Here is a 14,268-nt window from a genome sequence, read left to right on the forward strand (position 1 = left end):
CAGATCACCCAGCATCAGCACATCGCATCCTGTTCACAGAGTGAATTAATTCACGGCGAAGCTTGTTGGCCACCTTGGAGTGAACGCCTGCTGTTATTCACATTGTTGGGCCATAGGTTCCAAGCCTAAACTTAAAATTAAGCAGACAAATAAGGCAATTTAGCAAGGTCTCGTGGGTTAGTGTTACATTCTGTCTGCAGACACTAATGAGTCTTACATGTAAAGTTAACCTGGAGCTCCACACATCTGGAATGGAATGGTTGTTCTGTCATTGAGCGCAAGCTTTGTTTTGGGGGTTGTGAGGATGGTTCTTGCATAAGCTCCTGACGTATTAACAGCATCTCTGAAAAGCTGTTTGCGCAATCCCTTTTGTAAGACGAGACAAAGAGGGCACTAGGTGACCCTCTCTTGTTTGAGGTCACAGATTTGTGATGGGGGACGTCTGAGGTTTTGTGAATGTTCTTTTCAGCTGTGATCATTGAAAAGGCGAGAAGCAGCTATTAAACGGACTGTGGGTTTGTAAAGGCATTTTCTACAAGACATTTGTGATTTTATTCAGAGATATATTAGCTGGGCTCTGATTCACAAATCTGCCAGACAGCTAAACGGCACGATGCTGTAAGTGGTCAAGAGGAATTTGTTGTGGAATGTGGCGCAGATGGTATCAGTTCCGATGCTTTATGGGTTCTGGGAGGGTCCAGCCTGCCTGGCCTCCCCCCTCTTTCCAGCTTCTGTCAGTCGGCCCTATATGCCATAAAAACAGAACACGACTGCGAATCGCGCCACTCAACAATGCAGTGGCAGTTGGAGTGTAGCCATATACTAGCTTCCTCTGGTGCCCCCTTCTGGCAAGCTGCCCAGGTTTACTTTGTCTCTGACACATACATGTCAACACATCAGCAGTGAATACAGTCAGATATGGGTGTGGAGGGTATGGTCATGTCTAGGGCTGGGCGATATGGACCGAAAATCATATCTCGATATTTTTAGCTGAACCGCGATATACAATATATAACTTAATATTGTTTTCCCATAAAGTAATAACAAATAGACTGTTCCAAGTCAGAGCCAAATGTCCTCAATGTCACACGGGCACTTTTATTTATAGACAGCTGTACATGTACATGAAAAAATGGCTCAAAAATGTCGATTTGTCCTTCTGTGTTTCGACAGATACATCTATCGATCGGTGCTACCTTACTGAAAATGTTATTGTCATTTTTATGGGCTGAAACTGAAAGCGGATAATCCAAAAAATAAATACGTAACTTGTCTAAAGAGCACGAACTGATGTAATGTAAGCAGGCATTGCGAGTCTGAAATACCTTATAAGATTAAGTGTTAAAACATATCAGGTAATTCGACATACAGCATAGTAAACCAGCGTGATGTTGACAGTAAAGTGTGATCAATGCATTTCATAAAATATTTAAAATGTATGAACATTGAAAACGCAGAAATAAGCCATAACTCCAACACAAGGTAGGATAGATTTATGGGCGGTTCTGTAAGCATGAGAAAAGGGGCTTGATTTCATTGTGTGCATGTGCAGCACCCAAAGGTAGGACGTTTCCATAGGTTAGGATGAAATGTTAGAACACCGGCATATATTATTTTACCAACCAGGGGGGTATTTCACTGACTACTTCTTTCTTAGCTGGATAACTTGGATTTATGGTAATCTGGGCTAAATGGACTATATAATCGTCCACTTAAATGTAGCTCAGACCACCTTAAATCTGACAAGTTATGCGGCTAAACAAGAAATCCTGATTCGTGAAATACCCCCCCAGCTCCTCTTCATTAGCTTGCCTCGTGTCTCCGTGTTGTCGCTGCATGCAGGACTTGTGAGTGGGCGAGTGAGTGAGTGGGTGGGGTGGGTTATGTTTGAAGAAGGGCGGGGCAGGGCGCAGTTTTGTAAGAGGCAGACAGGGTGAGGAGAAATAGGAGAAGTGATGGCGCTAAGAATATAATTTTAAAGCAACAAACTATAGCGATATAAATGATATTGTCTCATCATTTATTTTGTATGAAAATATATCGATATATCGTAAAAACCCCATATATATCACCCAGCCCTATTCAAGTACCTTCCAATATTGTGGGAGTACCTTGTGTTTAGGGACAGGAGGTTCGGGGCTGACGTGATCCCTACCAGTGTTGAAACCAAATCTATGCCTTGTTGACCAGAAGGTGCCCCCTCAGAAGATACCACCCTAGGCATTTGCTCATCTTGACCTTGACCCCAGATGGGCAGGGGTCCTGGCGACTTGTGACTTCAGAAAAAAATCAGATAAACAGGGAGTTTATACATCTGGCTTTGTCATAAACATTATTACACAAGCCCATGTCATTTGCTTGGCAGATGTTTCCATGCCAGGCCTGACAGCTCTGCTTGGTTTTACAGCTAAATAGTGTCGGTTAAGTTTCCTGCTTAAAGGTACAACAGCTATCCCCTTTCAGGAATTTCTTACCCTGAGAGCTCGCTGTCCATGGATTTATATCCTCCATGTGTTTCTCCATATGTAAGGACAATGAATATCAAGCTCCAGGAGATCCTAGTTGAAGGATGGATGGAAGAATAGATGTTCTCTGTAGTACAATTTAAATGTTAATATATGTAGCAGGATAAATCCAGATCTTAAAACTGACTGGCATTGGTCCCCTGTCAATCACGTTCATATAGAATTAACGACCAGTTCCCTGAAAGCATAGCTGCTAGAAAAGGGGTGATTCTAGGATTTTTTTCAATCTGGGGCACATAAGAGGAACCGTAATTTAAGTAGAGGGCCCTGCCTTATCATTAGCCAGTGATATGTTTTAATTGGTGAGTGACAGGGGAGATGGTGCTCTGGGAACCAATAGGCTTTCAACAGGTTTAGCCACGTCCCTGAGCCAGTCAAGCTAGATGAGACAGTAACACCCCCCACCATCCAGAATCTCAGCAGGCAATCAATTACTTCACTAAAATGGGGACTCTGGTCTCTGTTCCCGCACACTTATCCTTACCTGATAAATTGTACCCATTGATTCAATCCCAGGTGGATGCTGTACCTGTTACCCTGGCAACAGACTAGTTTATCTATCCCACCAGGGATCAGTGAAAGCAGAGTCAACTCTTTGCTGGAGAGTATCAAGAAGGCTGGGGGTGGGTGGCCAGGGAGGGGGCCTGCATGTTGTTTACAGGACTGAGCATGTGTCATCTGTGCTTGTTTGGAGTGGGCTGGTAAACACACTCCCACAGCCTGCGGTGACGTGTGGGGGGGGGCTTCCCCATGTGTTCCTGTCACAGACGGAGAGCCAGGCCTAGTGGGATGTGTCTGCGTGCATTTTAAGCGAATGATCATTTTGTGTCTAGTTTTATTGTGGAAGCAGAGCATTTGTGGACAAGCGACACCACATGCCAAGGCATTCAGATATTAACTGGCTACACATGTACTTCAGGAAATGCGTGCAATTTGCACCCATCTGACCGTCTTCCCACTGCACATCCAGTTCAGGCTCCCACGGGGGCGGGGGGGTGGGGTGGCTCTCAGGCAACAAGGAACCACAAACCGATAAACTGATACACAGGTTATTCTGATTCTGAGTTTGTGGCTACTTTTACTTAATTGCTTTAAATTAATAATCTAGCTCTGAAAAAAATGTTTTGGGGTCACGCCATTTACATAGTGTGTCATAAGTGTTTTTGATTATTTGTTGATTATATAATCATATTCGGGGTGGCATGGTGGTGCAGTGGTTAGCACTGTTGCCTCACACCTCTGGGACCCCGGTTCGAGTCTCTGCCTCCGTCACACGTGTATGGAGTTTGCATGTTCTCCCCATGTCGTCGTGGGGTTTCCTCCGGGTACTCCGGTTTCCCCCCACAGTCCAAAAACATGCTGAGGCTAATTGGAGTTGCTAAATTGCCCGTAGGTGTGCATGTGTGAGTCAATGTTGTGTTAGTGTGCCCTGCGATGGGCTGGCCCCCCATCCTGGGTTGTTCCCTGCCTCTTGCCCATTGCTTCCAGGATAGGCTCCGGACCCCCCACGACCCAGTAGGATAAGCGGTTTGGAAAATGGATGGATGGATATTCATATTCAGAACCAGTCAAAAGTTTTGGGATTTTGTTGTGTTTGGGATTTCCTACATTTGCATGTTACTTGCTAAATTTACAAAAAATACACTCCGTAGTCTTTGATAACAAATACATTTACAGTATGTTCACCATTTGAGTATTTTTTTTGGGAAGAAAATGTCATATCTTTGATTCATCAAAGTAACCTCCTCTAGCACATATAACAGCAGAGCAAATTTGAGGGATTCTTTCTATAAGGGACATTAAATACTGCTCTGTTTCATGGGATGCGTTTAAAGTTAAAGGACAGCCTAGAATTTGACTATGTCATCACCACATAACCAGTCAATAGGATGTCAGCCATGCACTATTACATACTCTTTCCATGTTATAAAAGAAACTTGTTTTATTTGACTTATATTTATAGTTGTTCACTCGACTTTCCAAAGCTTAACAAGAATGAAACATCTGCAGTTTATGAAATAAATGGATGTGTTAAAAACCTGTGGTGTGCAACAACTTTTAACTGGTAGTGTATATTGCTGTTAGTTGTGAACATGCATACTTCAATTCAACTTGTTGTTTTTGGTTAGAAGACATTATGGGTTATAAGTGCATTATGGGGGAATCCAGTAACACACACCGTGGCTTGACACAGCTGGTCCAGAATTCACCTCCATGGCCTGCTGGACATCAGTCCAGTGCACCGCTGTCTGACTCCTCCCCTTTCTCCTCCACACTGCCGCTCATTCCTTTCATATTACTGACTACTGTGCTTATTATGTTTGTGTTCAGTCTGGGCTGTGGACCTACTTCCTTCGCTCTTTTCTGTTCATTGTCGTCTCTCCCTTCTCCCTACTTTCCATCTCCAGTGTCCATTCCAGCAACCTCTGTGTGTCCTATTGAAGCATCTCCCTTCTCCTGTTTCCGTCATGCTATTAATTTTTTTGTGAATCTGCAATGCAACTATGGCAACCCTGTTTGTTTTCAGATGCTCTTCAGATGGTTATGTTAATCCTCCACACTGCTGAACAGCTGGATGTGGGCTCTCATGCTGCCTGGGCCTTTCTTTGGGGGTGGGGGGAGCGGGGGTTGCTTTTCCGTAGGCCAGGATGGCAGAAGGGGGACACTGTGGCAGCGTTCAGTTTGATCCAACATGTCCAGCAGGAACCGTGAAAGTATCAGCCAGGTGATTCATCAGACTGGGACACCCGGTGAGCAGCCAGGAATCATTAACGAATTAGTAAATTGGCAGACTGGTGTGAGAGCTGGCTGCCTCTTCACGAGTGCTGGCAAAGGCCTGATATTCACACCACATCCTCCAATGGGATGACCCAGCCAATAAGAGAATTCAGGTGTGGCCAGATGTCCTCTGATTGGCTGTACAGAGCCACTCAGGGGCATGTGGCCATTGAATCGGAATCATCTATCCCAGTTACCCAGACTCTAGACCTGCTGTCCAGTTTTCCCATTTCTCCGAAAAGCCCCTCACCTTATCGTGCATTTGTGTTTCCCGATCTCTGAGGAAGAACAGTCCGAGCGAGCTTGCTTTCCCTAAAAATCGTCATAGGTATTGCTTTTCTCCAGCAGCTGTTTATAAACTCTGCAGCTGTCCTTGAATTGGATGTCATCCTCCTCATGTTGCTCCCATTCTCTGGTCTTAACGTAGCCATTAAATTAAAAGCAGGTATTAATATTATCGTTTCAGGAAAGATCAGGATGGAACGCTTTGCTTCTGGTGGGGGGTGGGGGGGGGGGTGTTCTGGGCAAATTGCATTGTGATTGAAGCAGTTAACAATAGAATTTGGATATAAAAGGAAATAGAGTCTTACAAAGAAAAATAAAAAAAAGCATGAAAGCTGGCAAATGACTCTGTGAAATATTTCAGTCGACTTTTTAGGTGCACTTGGCACATTGTGCAGATCGGAATTGCTTTGGCCGCAATCCATAGGCAACATTCTCCCTGTCATTAGAGCCAAGACTTGGAGTGGGCTGGGTGAATGAGGCCATGTAACTGTCATTGCAAATCTGGCTCTTACCTTCTCTTATTCTCCCCCACTAGGGATCCATCCAACAGCTGGTTCTCAAGTTCGACCCCAGAGTCGCAGATGATCAATGTGAAGAGGACGATCCCTATGTGAGTGCTCTGGGCTGCCTTTAAGTACGGGATACAGCTGTGGAAGTTCCTGATAACTCCAGCGAAATGCTGAGGGACGGCACACTCTAGTGGTGATATAAGAGCAACGCGGGAATGAGCGTCTGGAACTTTGGTTTGCCGCGAATCTGGTGCAATTGCTCGCTTGTAGCAAAAATGTTACAAACAGAATGAACCTCGGTTGTTTTTTATGATATGGGATTCTGCATTTGATCGCTACATTTTTTAGATCACAGGTGGTTCTAACAAGGTAATGCATTAAGAAAAGAAAAGTCTCGTAGCTGGATTCCAGTTTTAACCCGAACCATATGAGATATCTGCGTCTCAGAGGAATTAAATATAAATAATACTGTAAATATAAATGTTAAATAGCTTTGAATTTACTGAACAATGTAAAACGTTTTTTTTTTCAAATGACAAATGATCTATGCCTTGGCTCAAAAGACCCAGCTATGGACAAAAGAAAAGAAATTATTCAGTACACGACTTAACATGAAGCTCCTGCTATTAAATGTCCACCGGACAAATTTTATGAGCTCGATTTATCAGCGGTGAGTTGCCACAGTTTTTCAGGAGAAATTTTCCCCCCGGAGACGCGCTTGACGTAGAGAAGCTTAATGAGAGCGGTGTCGGAATGTCACCCGGGGACCGAGGATAACCGGCCACGAGGCTGAGGCATGTGCTCTCCTTCCAGGCTTCGGGTGACGGGAGCGGGGATGACGTCAGAGACTCCAGGGAGGTGCCGGATGAGCTGAAGAAGCAGGTCGAAGAACGGGAGTACGTTTGGGTGAGGGAATGCCATAAGAGGAAAAATCTGCAGAACTTTCCTGGACAGATTAGTTCATGGAAAATTTTTTGGGATTTATGAGTCCTTCTAGATTCCGAGTTTCAAAGCTTTGTAGGTCCGCTAGCAGCTGGGACCGTAGAGACCTACCTCTTGTAGAGGTCCCTGATATTTTTGGACTTGTATGAATGTCTACATTTCCTGTCCTGGAAAGCAGCTGGTGAACTACATACTCTGGTATCTGGATCCTGTGCTTAGTATCCTAGTGCTGTGTACACCACAGATTAAAAGCTGTTATTTACCCATTTACCATATGGATCTTGTTAAACTGTTTTTTATTTTCCATTAAGAGGCTTGGACATTTGGCCCTAACGCCAAGTTTACTTTGAAACATCTCCCATCATCTGGCTGTGATGGTGGGATCGTGGCACCAGAGCTGACTTGGACCCTTGCAAAGACCACATTAGATACTCAGTTGTACACTAGTTTTGGCCCCCACAGGGTCAAAAACACACGTCTATCTGCTCTAAACACTTGGACTAATAATGAGATGGTGGTCATCCCACACACATAGTATCGTCCACATGCCTTATGTATGTCATTACAGGGCCTCACACAAGTTCAGCAGAGAAATATGGGTGCCATTAGGAAGCTCTCCTCTGAACTGCGTGTTAAGGTTGTCCTGATAACTGCTCTCGTTTGGTTAATGTTCCAAACTGCAAATGGCCTCAAATGGAGGAAAACAATGAAACATTTAAGAATTCCTGTACACATTTCTTAATGTTTACCAGTCAAATGCAGGGTCAGAATCGGTTAAGAAGGTGAGCAAGTGACTTGTGGACCTGGAGCCGGCAGAAAGGCTCCTGATTTATTCACACAGACGCTGGTCAGCGATAATCTGTACAGCGCCCCCTTCTGGCTCGGTGCAGTGTTTCCTAAATGCTTTTCAAAGTGCTTTTTTACAAGAAGCCAAATGTCAACAGCTGCACAAGACTTGAATTTAGTGCAGATAGACAACACCAGGGCTTTCTGCATCACGTCATCAGCCATTGTGATAGATGCAGTGTTGGACTGACACACTGCATCCATAAAAGCCCATCCCTCGCTATTGAATTAGTGTGTGTATCTTATATAATTTAGTACATTACGCGTTTATTCATAACGACTGATGCAAATGAATACAGCTGGATTGTTTGGTTAATTCCTGTCAACAGAGCCAGCCAAGTCCATTTTGGAGCCCTAAGGCAAATGTGATTAACCCAGTTTGTCGTCTGTCATCTTCCATCCCATTCTGATAGGCTGATCACATTAGGCGCCCCCCCGGTGGTCACTGGACCTTAAACAGTCGCTTAATTCACTTATGCCTTGGCCTGAACCACAGATCAGATTTATTTTAGTAAAGAATAACAGAGAGATTGATAATAGCCATTCACATTACAGCTGACCTTGTGTATCGTAAAGTGCTGACCAATGGGCTTCTGAGCATGGAGCAGTGGGTGGCGGCCACATGTGCTCCCAGCATGCACGTCTTCAGTTGACTGGTAGTGCTTGCTTGGCCTGAACGCCACATGAAACTTAGGTATTTGCCCTTTTATTTGCAGGTGTGTGTCCCCACAGCTCATAAATAGGAAAGCAAAATGGGGGAGAATGTGCAGGCCTGCAAAAAAGAGTACTCAGTGGGCAGTCAGTCGCTGCGTAGCGCCCCTCGCTGGACACCAACAGGAAGCCCACTTTTGAGCAACCTTTGCCTCACTTTTTTTCCCCGTTTACGTCAGTCATTCTAATGTCCCTGGTAATAACACTAAGCAGCCCTCTTATTAAACAAGTAACATCTTCCCTAGGAAACATGACGCAAACAACTGTGAGTATCCATTAATCTTCCATAAGCACTCACCCAGTACAGGGTCATGGAAAGCTGTGAGTAATCAAGTCTGAAATATGCAGTCATTTTTTGCCTTTAAATGGTATTTCCATTTGATGCATGCTGCATGGGCTAAAATATGCAAATGCTATATTCAATTAAATTCAGTTCAGCTTATTTTTATAAGCTTAGACACACTCCCAAGCATACATGCCTCAGAGTGCTTTAGATATATATATCTAAACAGACAGTACACAGTGTAAGCAAAAAAGCCAGAAGACGCTGGAAACGGAAGTACTTGACCGTACTCAGATCGATCATAGTATATACCGGTTGCATACTTGCCGAACAAAACCAGTCCCATGATTCATTGCACCCCAAGTTCATTTTTGGAAGGCAAGATAGCGACACCGGTTTTGCCAATACCACAAGTACGGTCTTTGCGTTCTTGGTGTTAGGATTCTCCCAGGAACAAGGACCTCTTCGGGTGGACCGGTAGGGGAGAGAACCTCTGGTTGGCTGCCCATCCTCTAGCCCAGGGCACGCTAACTATGTTAGTTCATTTGGATGTCCTTACATGGAGGAGAATTCCGCCATAATTTTGGTACTTGTTTTCTCTGCCTCTCTAGTCAGAGAACAGCCAGGGTGCACCAGTACCAGCCCCACCAACAGAGCCCTACCATGATGAGGATGTGACTGAGTCCTCTGGCCAGCCGACCCCCAGCGAGGAGCAGACCACCGTCCAGGCAACCCCCACTGCAGAGCCAACCACACAAGGTGAAAATCTGCACTCCGCTCAGCTGTCTGCGTCAGCTGGAGGTCCTGGGGCAGGGCAGGCTGCCACAGATGACGCCAAACTAACTCTCTCAAAAAATAACAAGTTTAAAAATAAATGATTATTTTGTTTTATAATCAAGACTGCATTTGAACAGGATCTAGGTTACAAGTTATGTGTCAGACAGGACACTGCCGTGTGGAGCTGGAGCTGTATAATTAGCACGTACAAATACTTGTTACTTTATGTTTTTTTGTCTGTACAATGGTTCAGTAGCAATACACATTCAGTAGTCCCAGCACTGAATTTGGATCTGTTCACGGGCTAGTGATATGTTGTACGATACATTTTATTGATGCCGGGCGATGACTAATCCACACAGTCATGCTTCCAGTCTCTGTAGCGATTACAAGCATAAACATCTCATACAATGTTTAACAACATGTCGTACAGTGTTATTTTGTTTTCATTTGTTTACTTTTCAATTAGTTAGTTACAGTAATTTATTTTTCATTTGTTTACTTATTCAATGACAGTAGTTATTTATTTAGCTATTTATTTATCACATCATATTTATATTCGAATTGTAATATTTTCTGCTTTTGATGGGTTCATCAGAACGCAACCCCATCCTAAGTCAAAGAGTACGTGTGGTTTATTGTTTGTTTTGGTTCACGATTGGTGAAGTAGTAAATAACACTGGAGCCACTAGGGGGAGACAAAGCTTGTGGTTTGTGATAAATGTTCACTTAAAGAAGAAATCATCACCATAAAAGGAATAAGTACAGTTTCATGCCTCAAATTCCCCCAGAAACTGATGTGGCATGAATTCATAACATGCTTTTTTTAATCTTAAATCAGCTGAGGCACCTGTTTTGGGGCCAGGGAGATTTCCGCCATTGTATTCAGCCAAGCACGGTCTACAGCCATCCCTGTATATGGGATTTATTGCTGTAGTTGCCCACATGGGGCTGACACCATCTGTAGCTCACCAATAATGTTGGTTGGGTGCCTTTGCAGGGCCAAGTCATACAGAGGAGGTGGAGGACAGAGAAACATTCCAAACTGTGAGTCGGCTGTCTTCACTTTGACAGAGAGAATGTGCTCTTTTGGTTGTCAGGTTTGTAGAACCTGTTTCCTGTGGGTCTCTAGATGTCACCGGGATCCAAGGGGGAGCCGGGCGATCCAGGAGTAGCTGGCCCGCCTGGACCAAGGGGCCCATCGGGTCCTTCAGGAGAAGGAGAGGCCCAGCCGGGTCCCAGGGGTCCAAAAGGACCCCCAGGGCCCTCCGGAGCTCCAGGAACACCAGGGAAAAATGGACTCCCAGTGAGCTATGTTCACCTCTTCTGCACCTGGTTGAAAAGCCCCTTTCATGCACCCCGCGTCTGCCTAGTTTGGGATTGTCGGCACGTGCTGGAACGCAACTTGCTTCAAAGGCGCTTGTAATCCAGCAATTTGGACTTCGGGCGAAGCGCTTTAATGTGAGGTTTTATGACGCCTTTCCACTGACTCCAGGAAAGGAAAAAAACACAGTTCTGTGTCACCACGGGAACAGCCAGGGTGGTGACTGGAGTAACACAGTCCCTCTGTAAATCACATTCCTCAGTGGGCTTTTATTAAGTGGCGGCTAATTCCCATCACTTTGGCACTGTGAGAGGGGACAGCGAAATGCGGCACCTCATTGGTCGGATAAAGGAGAACACAATAGCAATGAAAGTTTGCCAGTACACTCTCCTTTTTTCCCCCGTTAAGAACACTCAGTTCTCTCTCTATAGCTTGGCCCGTGTAACTCCTTTGTTTCTAAATCTGTTCGGCGACGTTCCTGTTGGTGGCTTTCATCGGAAACAAGAGAAGAAATTATTAGCAATATTTCTGTGTAATCGATTCATATTCATCTCAACGTGGCAGGTGATTTGCTCAGTTTCCGTTGTGGTTCACGATGGTGCATTTTGCAGAGTCTGTGGTTTCCTGTAGTGCGGAAGATGTATTATAACTCATAATTGGGTGACACAACAAACGAATAGCGAAACCTGCCGGTAGAGTCCGGATGCAAGGCACTGATGAGATCGTAGGGCACAATTTGCAGATCTTACTTTGTAGGTCTTTCTTCCCTTAAGCTCCATCTTGGATGAATCCCTGCTCATACATTCAAACATGAACCAGGAGCATTAGTATTCTTGAGTCTAAAGTGTTGTTCATCTGGCTAAATGATTGACTTGCCGGAGGGTGTAATGCATTTTTCTCTTCTTTTTCAGGGTATCCGGGGTAAAGATGGAAAGCCAGTAAGCACCGTCTGTCTGCAATCGACATTTATAGTCATTCTAATGAGTGCTGGTATGGTGAGAAAACAGACCCAAATATGGGCAGATCTGTCAAGCTACCGTCCTCCCATTGGCTCCTCCTAGCTTTCTGTTGTCAGGTGCTCTGTGTGAATTACCTGTGCGCTTGATAGTCATGGTGGAGGGTGATGAAATCCCCTCTAATTTCTTGGATTCTCCATGTTGAAAAGCTGGTATTTACCAGTACAGATTCTTTAGTTGTGCCACATTGCAGATGCTTTTGCTACAGACGGCCTTCAACGTGTTGTCATTCCTACTCTGCGGATGTTTAAAGGCAGGGGAGAGATATATCTCATACGTCACTAAGAATGTAAATCCCGAATTGGCCTGAAGCCCTTCGTGTTCCGTCTCTGACCCTCACGTTCTGCACATACCCCCCCGAGTCAGCCAGCCCCGTCCAGCATCTAACATGTGCAGCGCAGGACTAAGCCAGAGCCAGTAATGGGAAGAAATTATGAGGAAATGTTTCGTGAAAAGATGAAAACAAAACCACCCCCGGCATCATTAATTTCCCAATTACAGCAACTGAGGCGCAGTCACCTGCCACATGCACTACGATCCATGCAAACTCAAACTCGCCACTGCTTCCAGGGTATTCCATGCCATTCTGTTCCTCATTATAGTGAGACTCAGAGCTCCCAGAGTCCTCTGTGATCGATTAGTCAGGGCTGTGGCCTTCTTTGGCGGTATGTGGAGAGCACTCTTGTTGAAACAAGAGCAATGGCGACCATACAACCCCACTCACTTCCAAAGACTTTGAGCTGCTGCTGGGGTTCAAAGCATTTACGTTTACGAGTGCCTCAGCAGCCCTCCACATGGTATTAAGTCAGCCTTGCCTTTCTGTATGTGGTGCCCCCCGCTGGCAAAAACAATGCATTTTTGTTTCTGTCTTCTCATGCACTCAAGTTAACATAATACGACTTATTTTTATGGTAGCTTTGAAAGGTATCGTTCAATTAGCTATCGCTTGTGGAATGCAGACTGTTGACAAATCCTCAAAAGCTACAAGGGGGACGCAGTAGCTGGAATAAAGCTGTTTTTTTGTTTTAGGCTACATCTTCTCATGGATTGATTTTTCATTTTATTAAATTGAGCATTTTATGTTCTCCTTGCATGCAGGGTGAAGAAGGACCTCAAGGCTTCCCTGGTCTTCCAGGAGAACCTGGACTCAAGGGAGAGAAGGTATGGCTATTCATTTATATAGGACATGCCTCTGTGACATGCTAATATACTCTACAGCACGTTCAGTGAGTGTGCTGGACTGTCTGCCAGCTGATAGTAGGGACAGTTCAGTACCCTTCAAAGGTGCGTGTCTGCTATTACTCAACCACCAAAGAAATGAAGCCTGCGTACATTTTACACTCGACAGGAAATATTTCCCAGAATGCACTGGCAAGTGAAGTGCAAAGGCAGAATGACCATAATAAGTACCGGTTGTGTTTATTGAAAACACTCACATGTTCAAATAAAATAAGCTTGTATTTTTAGAACAAAATAGCTATACGTCATGTTAAGGTACTCGAGCAGCAAAACAGATGGCTTACAAAAGTGTGCTATCATGTAGTTTAACGTTCAAATTAAAACAGAGAAATACTGCATTCAGGAGATATCTACATGTACTAATTGTACTCAGTTAGTACAAGGCTGCACCTGGTCTACAGGACGAAAAACATTTGATTGGGCAGTGGTTTATTTTTTATAACCTTACCTTTATAACTTGAGTAGGTTATTTTTATGACACGAGGTCATTCATTTATCTACAGCAGAATGAGCAAAAGGGAAAACAAAGACATTTTAGAACCGGCACAAATGTTATTAAAGCAATGGGTTATGGGGAATGTTCTGGAAATGTAAATTCTGCTGCTGTTTCGCATTTAGTGTCCTCTGTACTCTTCTTCCTTGACCTTGCAAGCCTTGAAAAGGTCAACATGATTATATCTGATTGTTGTCTATTTTTTCTGGATTCCCATAGGGCGATCCCAGTGTGGGTCTCCCAGGTCCTCCTGGACCGCCAGGACCTGCAGGTCCAGCTAGCCGGCCCAAGTTCCCGGTGAGTACATCTCAACCAAATTACTTATTCTACCTGAAATTTTGTTTGGGGTGACCTCTGCTCCCCATCTGGCAGAATGAAATGCGACTCTGCGAATGCAGTGAGGTGAAGCAGGGAGAGTCAACGAAGACGTGTTAGAGCAAAAAGTGTATAACATGCAGCTGCGCTGATTTTCAGGGGGATGTGGAAGGCTATAGCTCAGGGTTCGAGGACTTTGACAGCGACACTGAAGTCATCAGAGTG

At 44.6% G+C, this 14,268-nt stretch overlaps 1 protein-coding gene across 2 annotated transcripts in view; it reads left to right on the forward strand.

Moving 5' to 3' along the window:
• The window catches only part of LOC125708932 (collagen alpha-1(XVIII) chain-like), a 70,002-nt gene that overhangs the window by 31,628 nt on the left and 24,106 nt on the right, over window positions 1–14,268 (forward strand). For both annotated transcript variants that reach the window (XM_048976859.1, XM_048976860.1), the window contains exons 4-12: window positions 6,124–6,198; window positions 6,911–7,003; window positions 9,491–9,638; window positions 10,657–10,703; window positions 10,789–10,962; window positions 11,892–11,918; window positions 13,095–13,157; window positions 13,948–14,025; window positions 14,203–14,265. In XM_048976859.1, the coding sequence (XP_048832816.1) occupies window positions 6,124–6,198; window positions 6,911–7,003; window positions 9,491–9,638; window positions 10,657–10,703; window positions 10,789–10,962; window positions 11,892–11,918; window positions 13,095–13,157; window positions 13,948–14,025; window positions 14,203–14,265 (768 nt within the window). The remainder of the gene's footprint in view (window positions 1–6,123; window positions 6,199–6,910; window positions 7,004–9,490; window positions 9,639–10,656; window positions 10,704–10,788; window positions 10,963–11,891; window positions 11,919–13,094; window positions 13,158–13,947; window positions 14,026–14,202; window positions 14,266–14,268) is intronic.

This window comes from Brienomyrus brachyistius, chromosome 15, assembly GCF_023856365.1.
Source record: "Brienomyrus brachyistius isolate T26 chromosome 15, BBRACH_0.4, whole genome shotgun sequence".
Classification (NCBI taxonomy): domain Eukaryota; kingdom Metazoa; phylum Chordata; class Actinopteri; order Osteoglossiformes; family Mormyridae; genus Brienomyrus; species Brienomyrus brachyistius.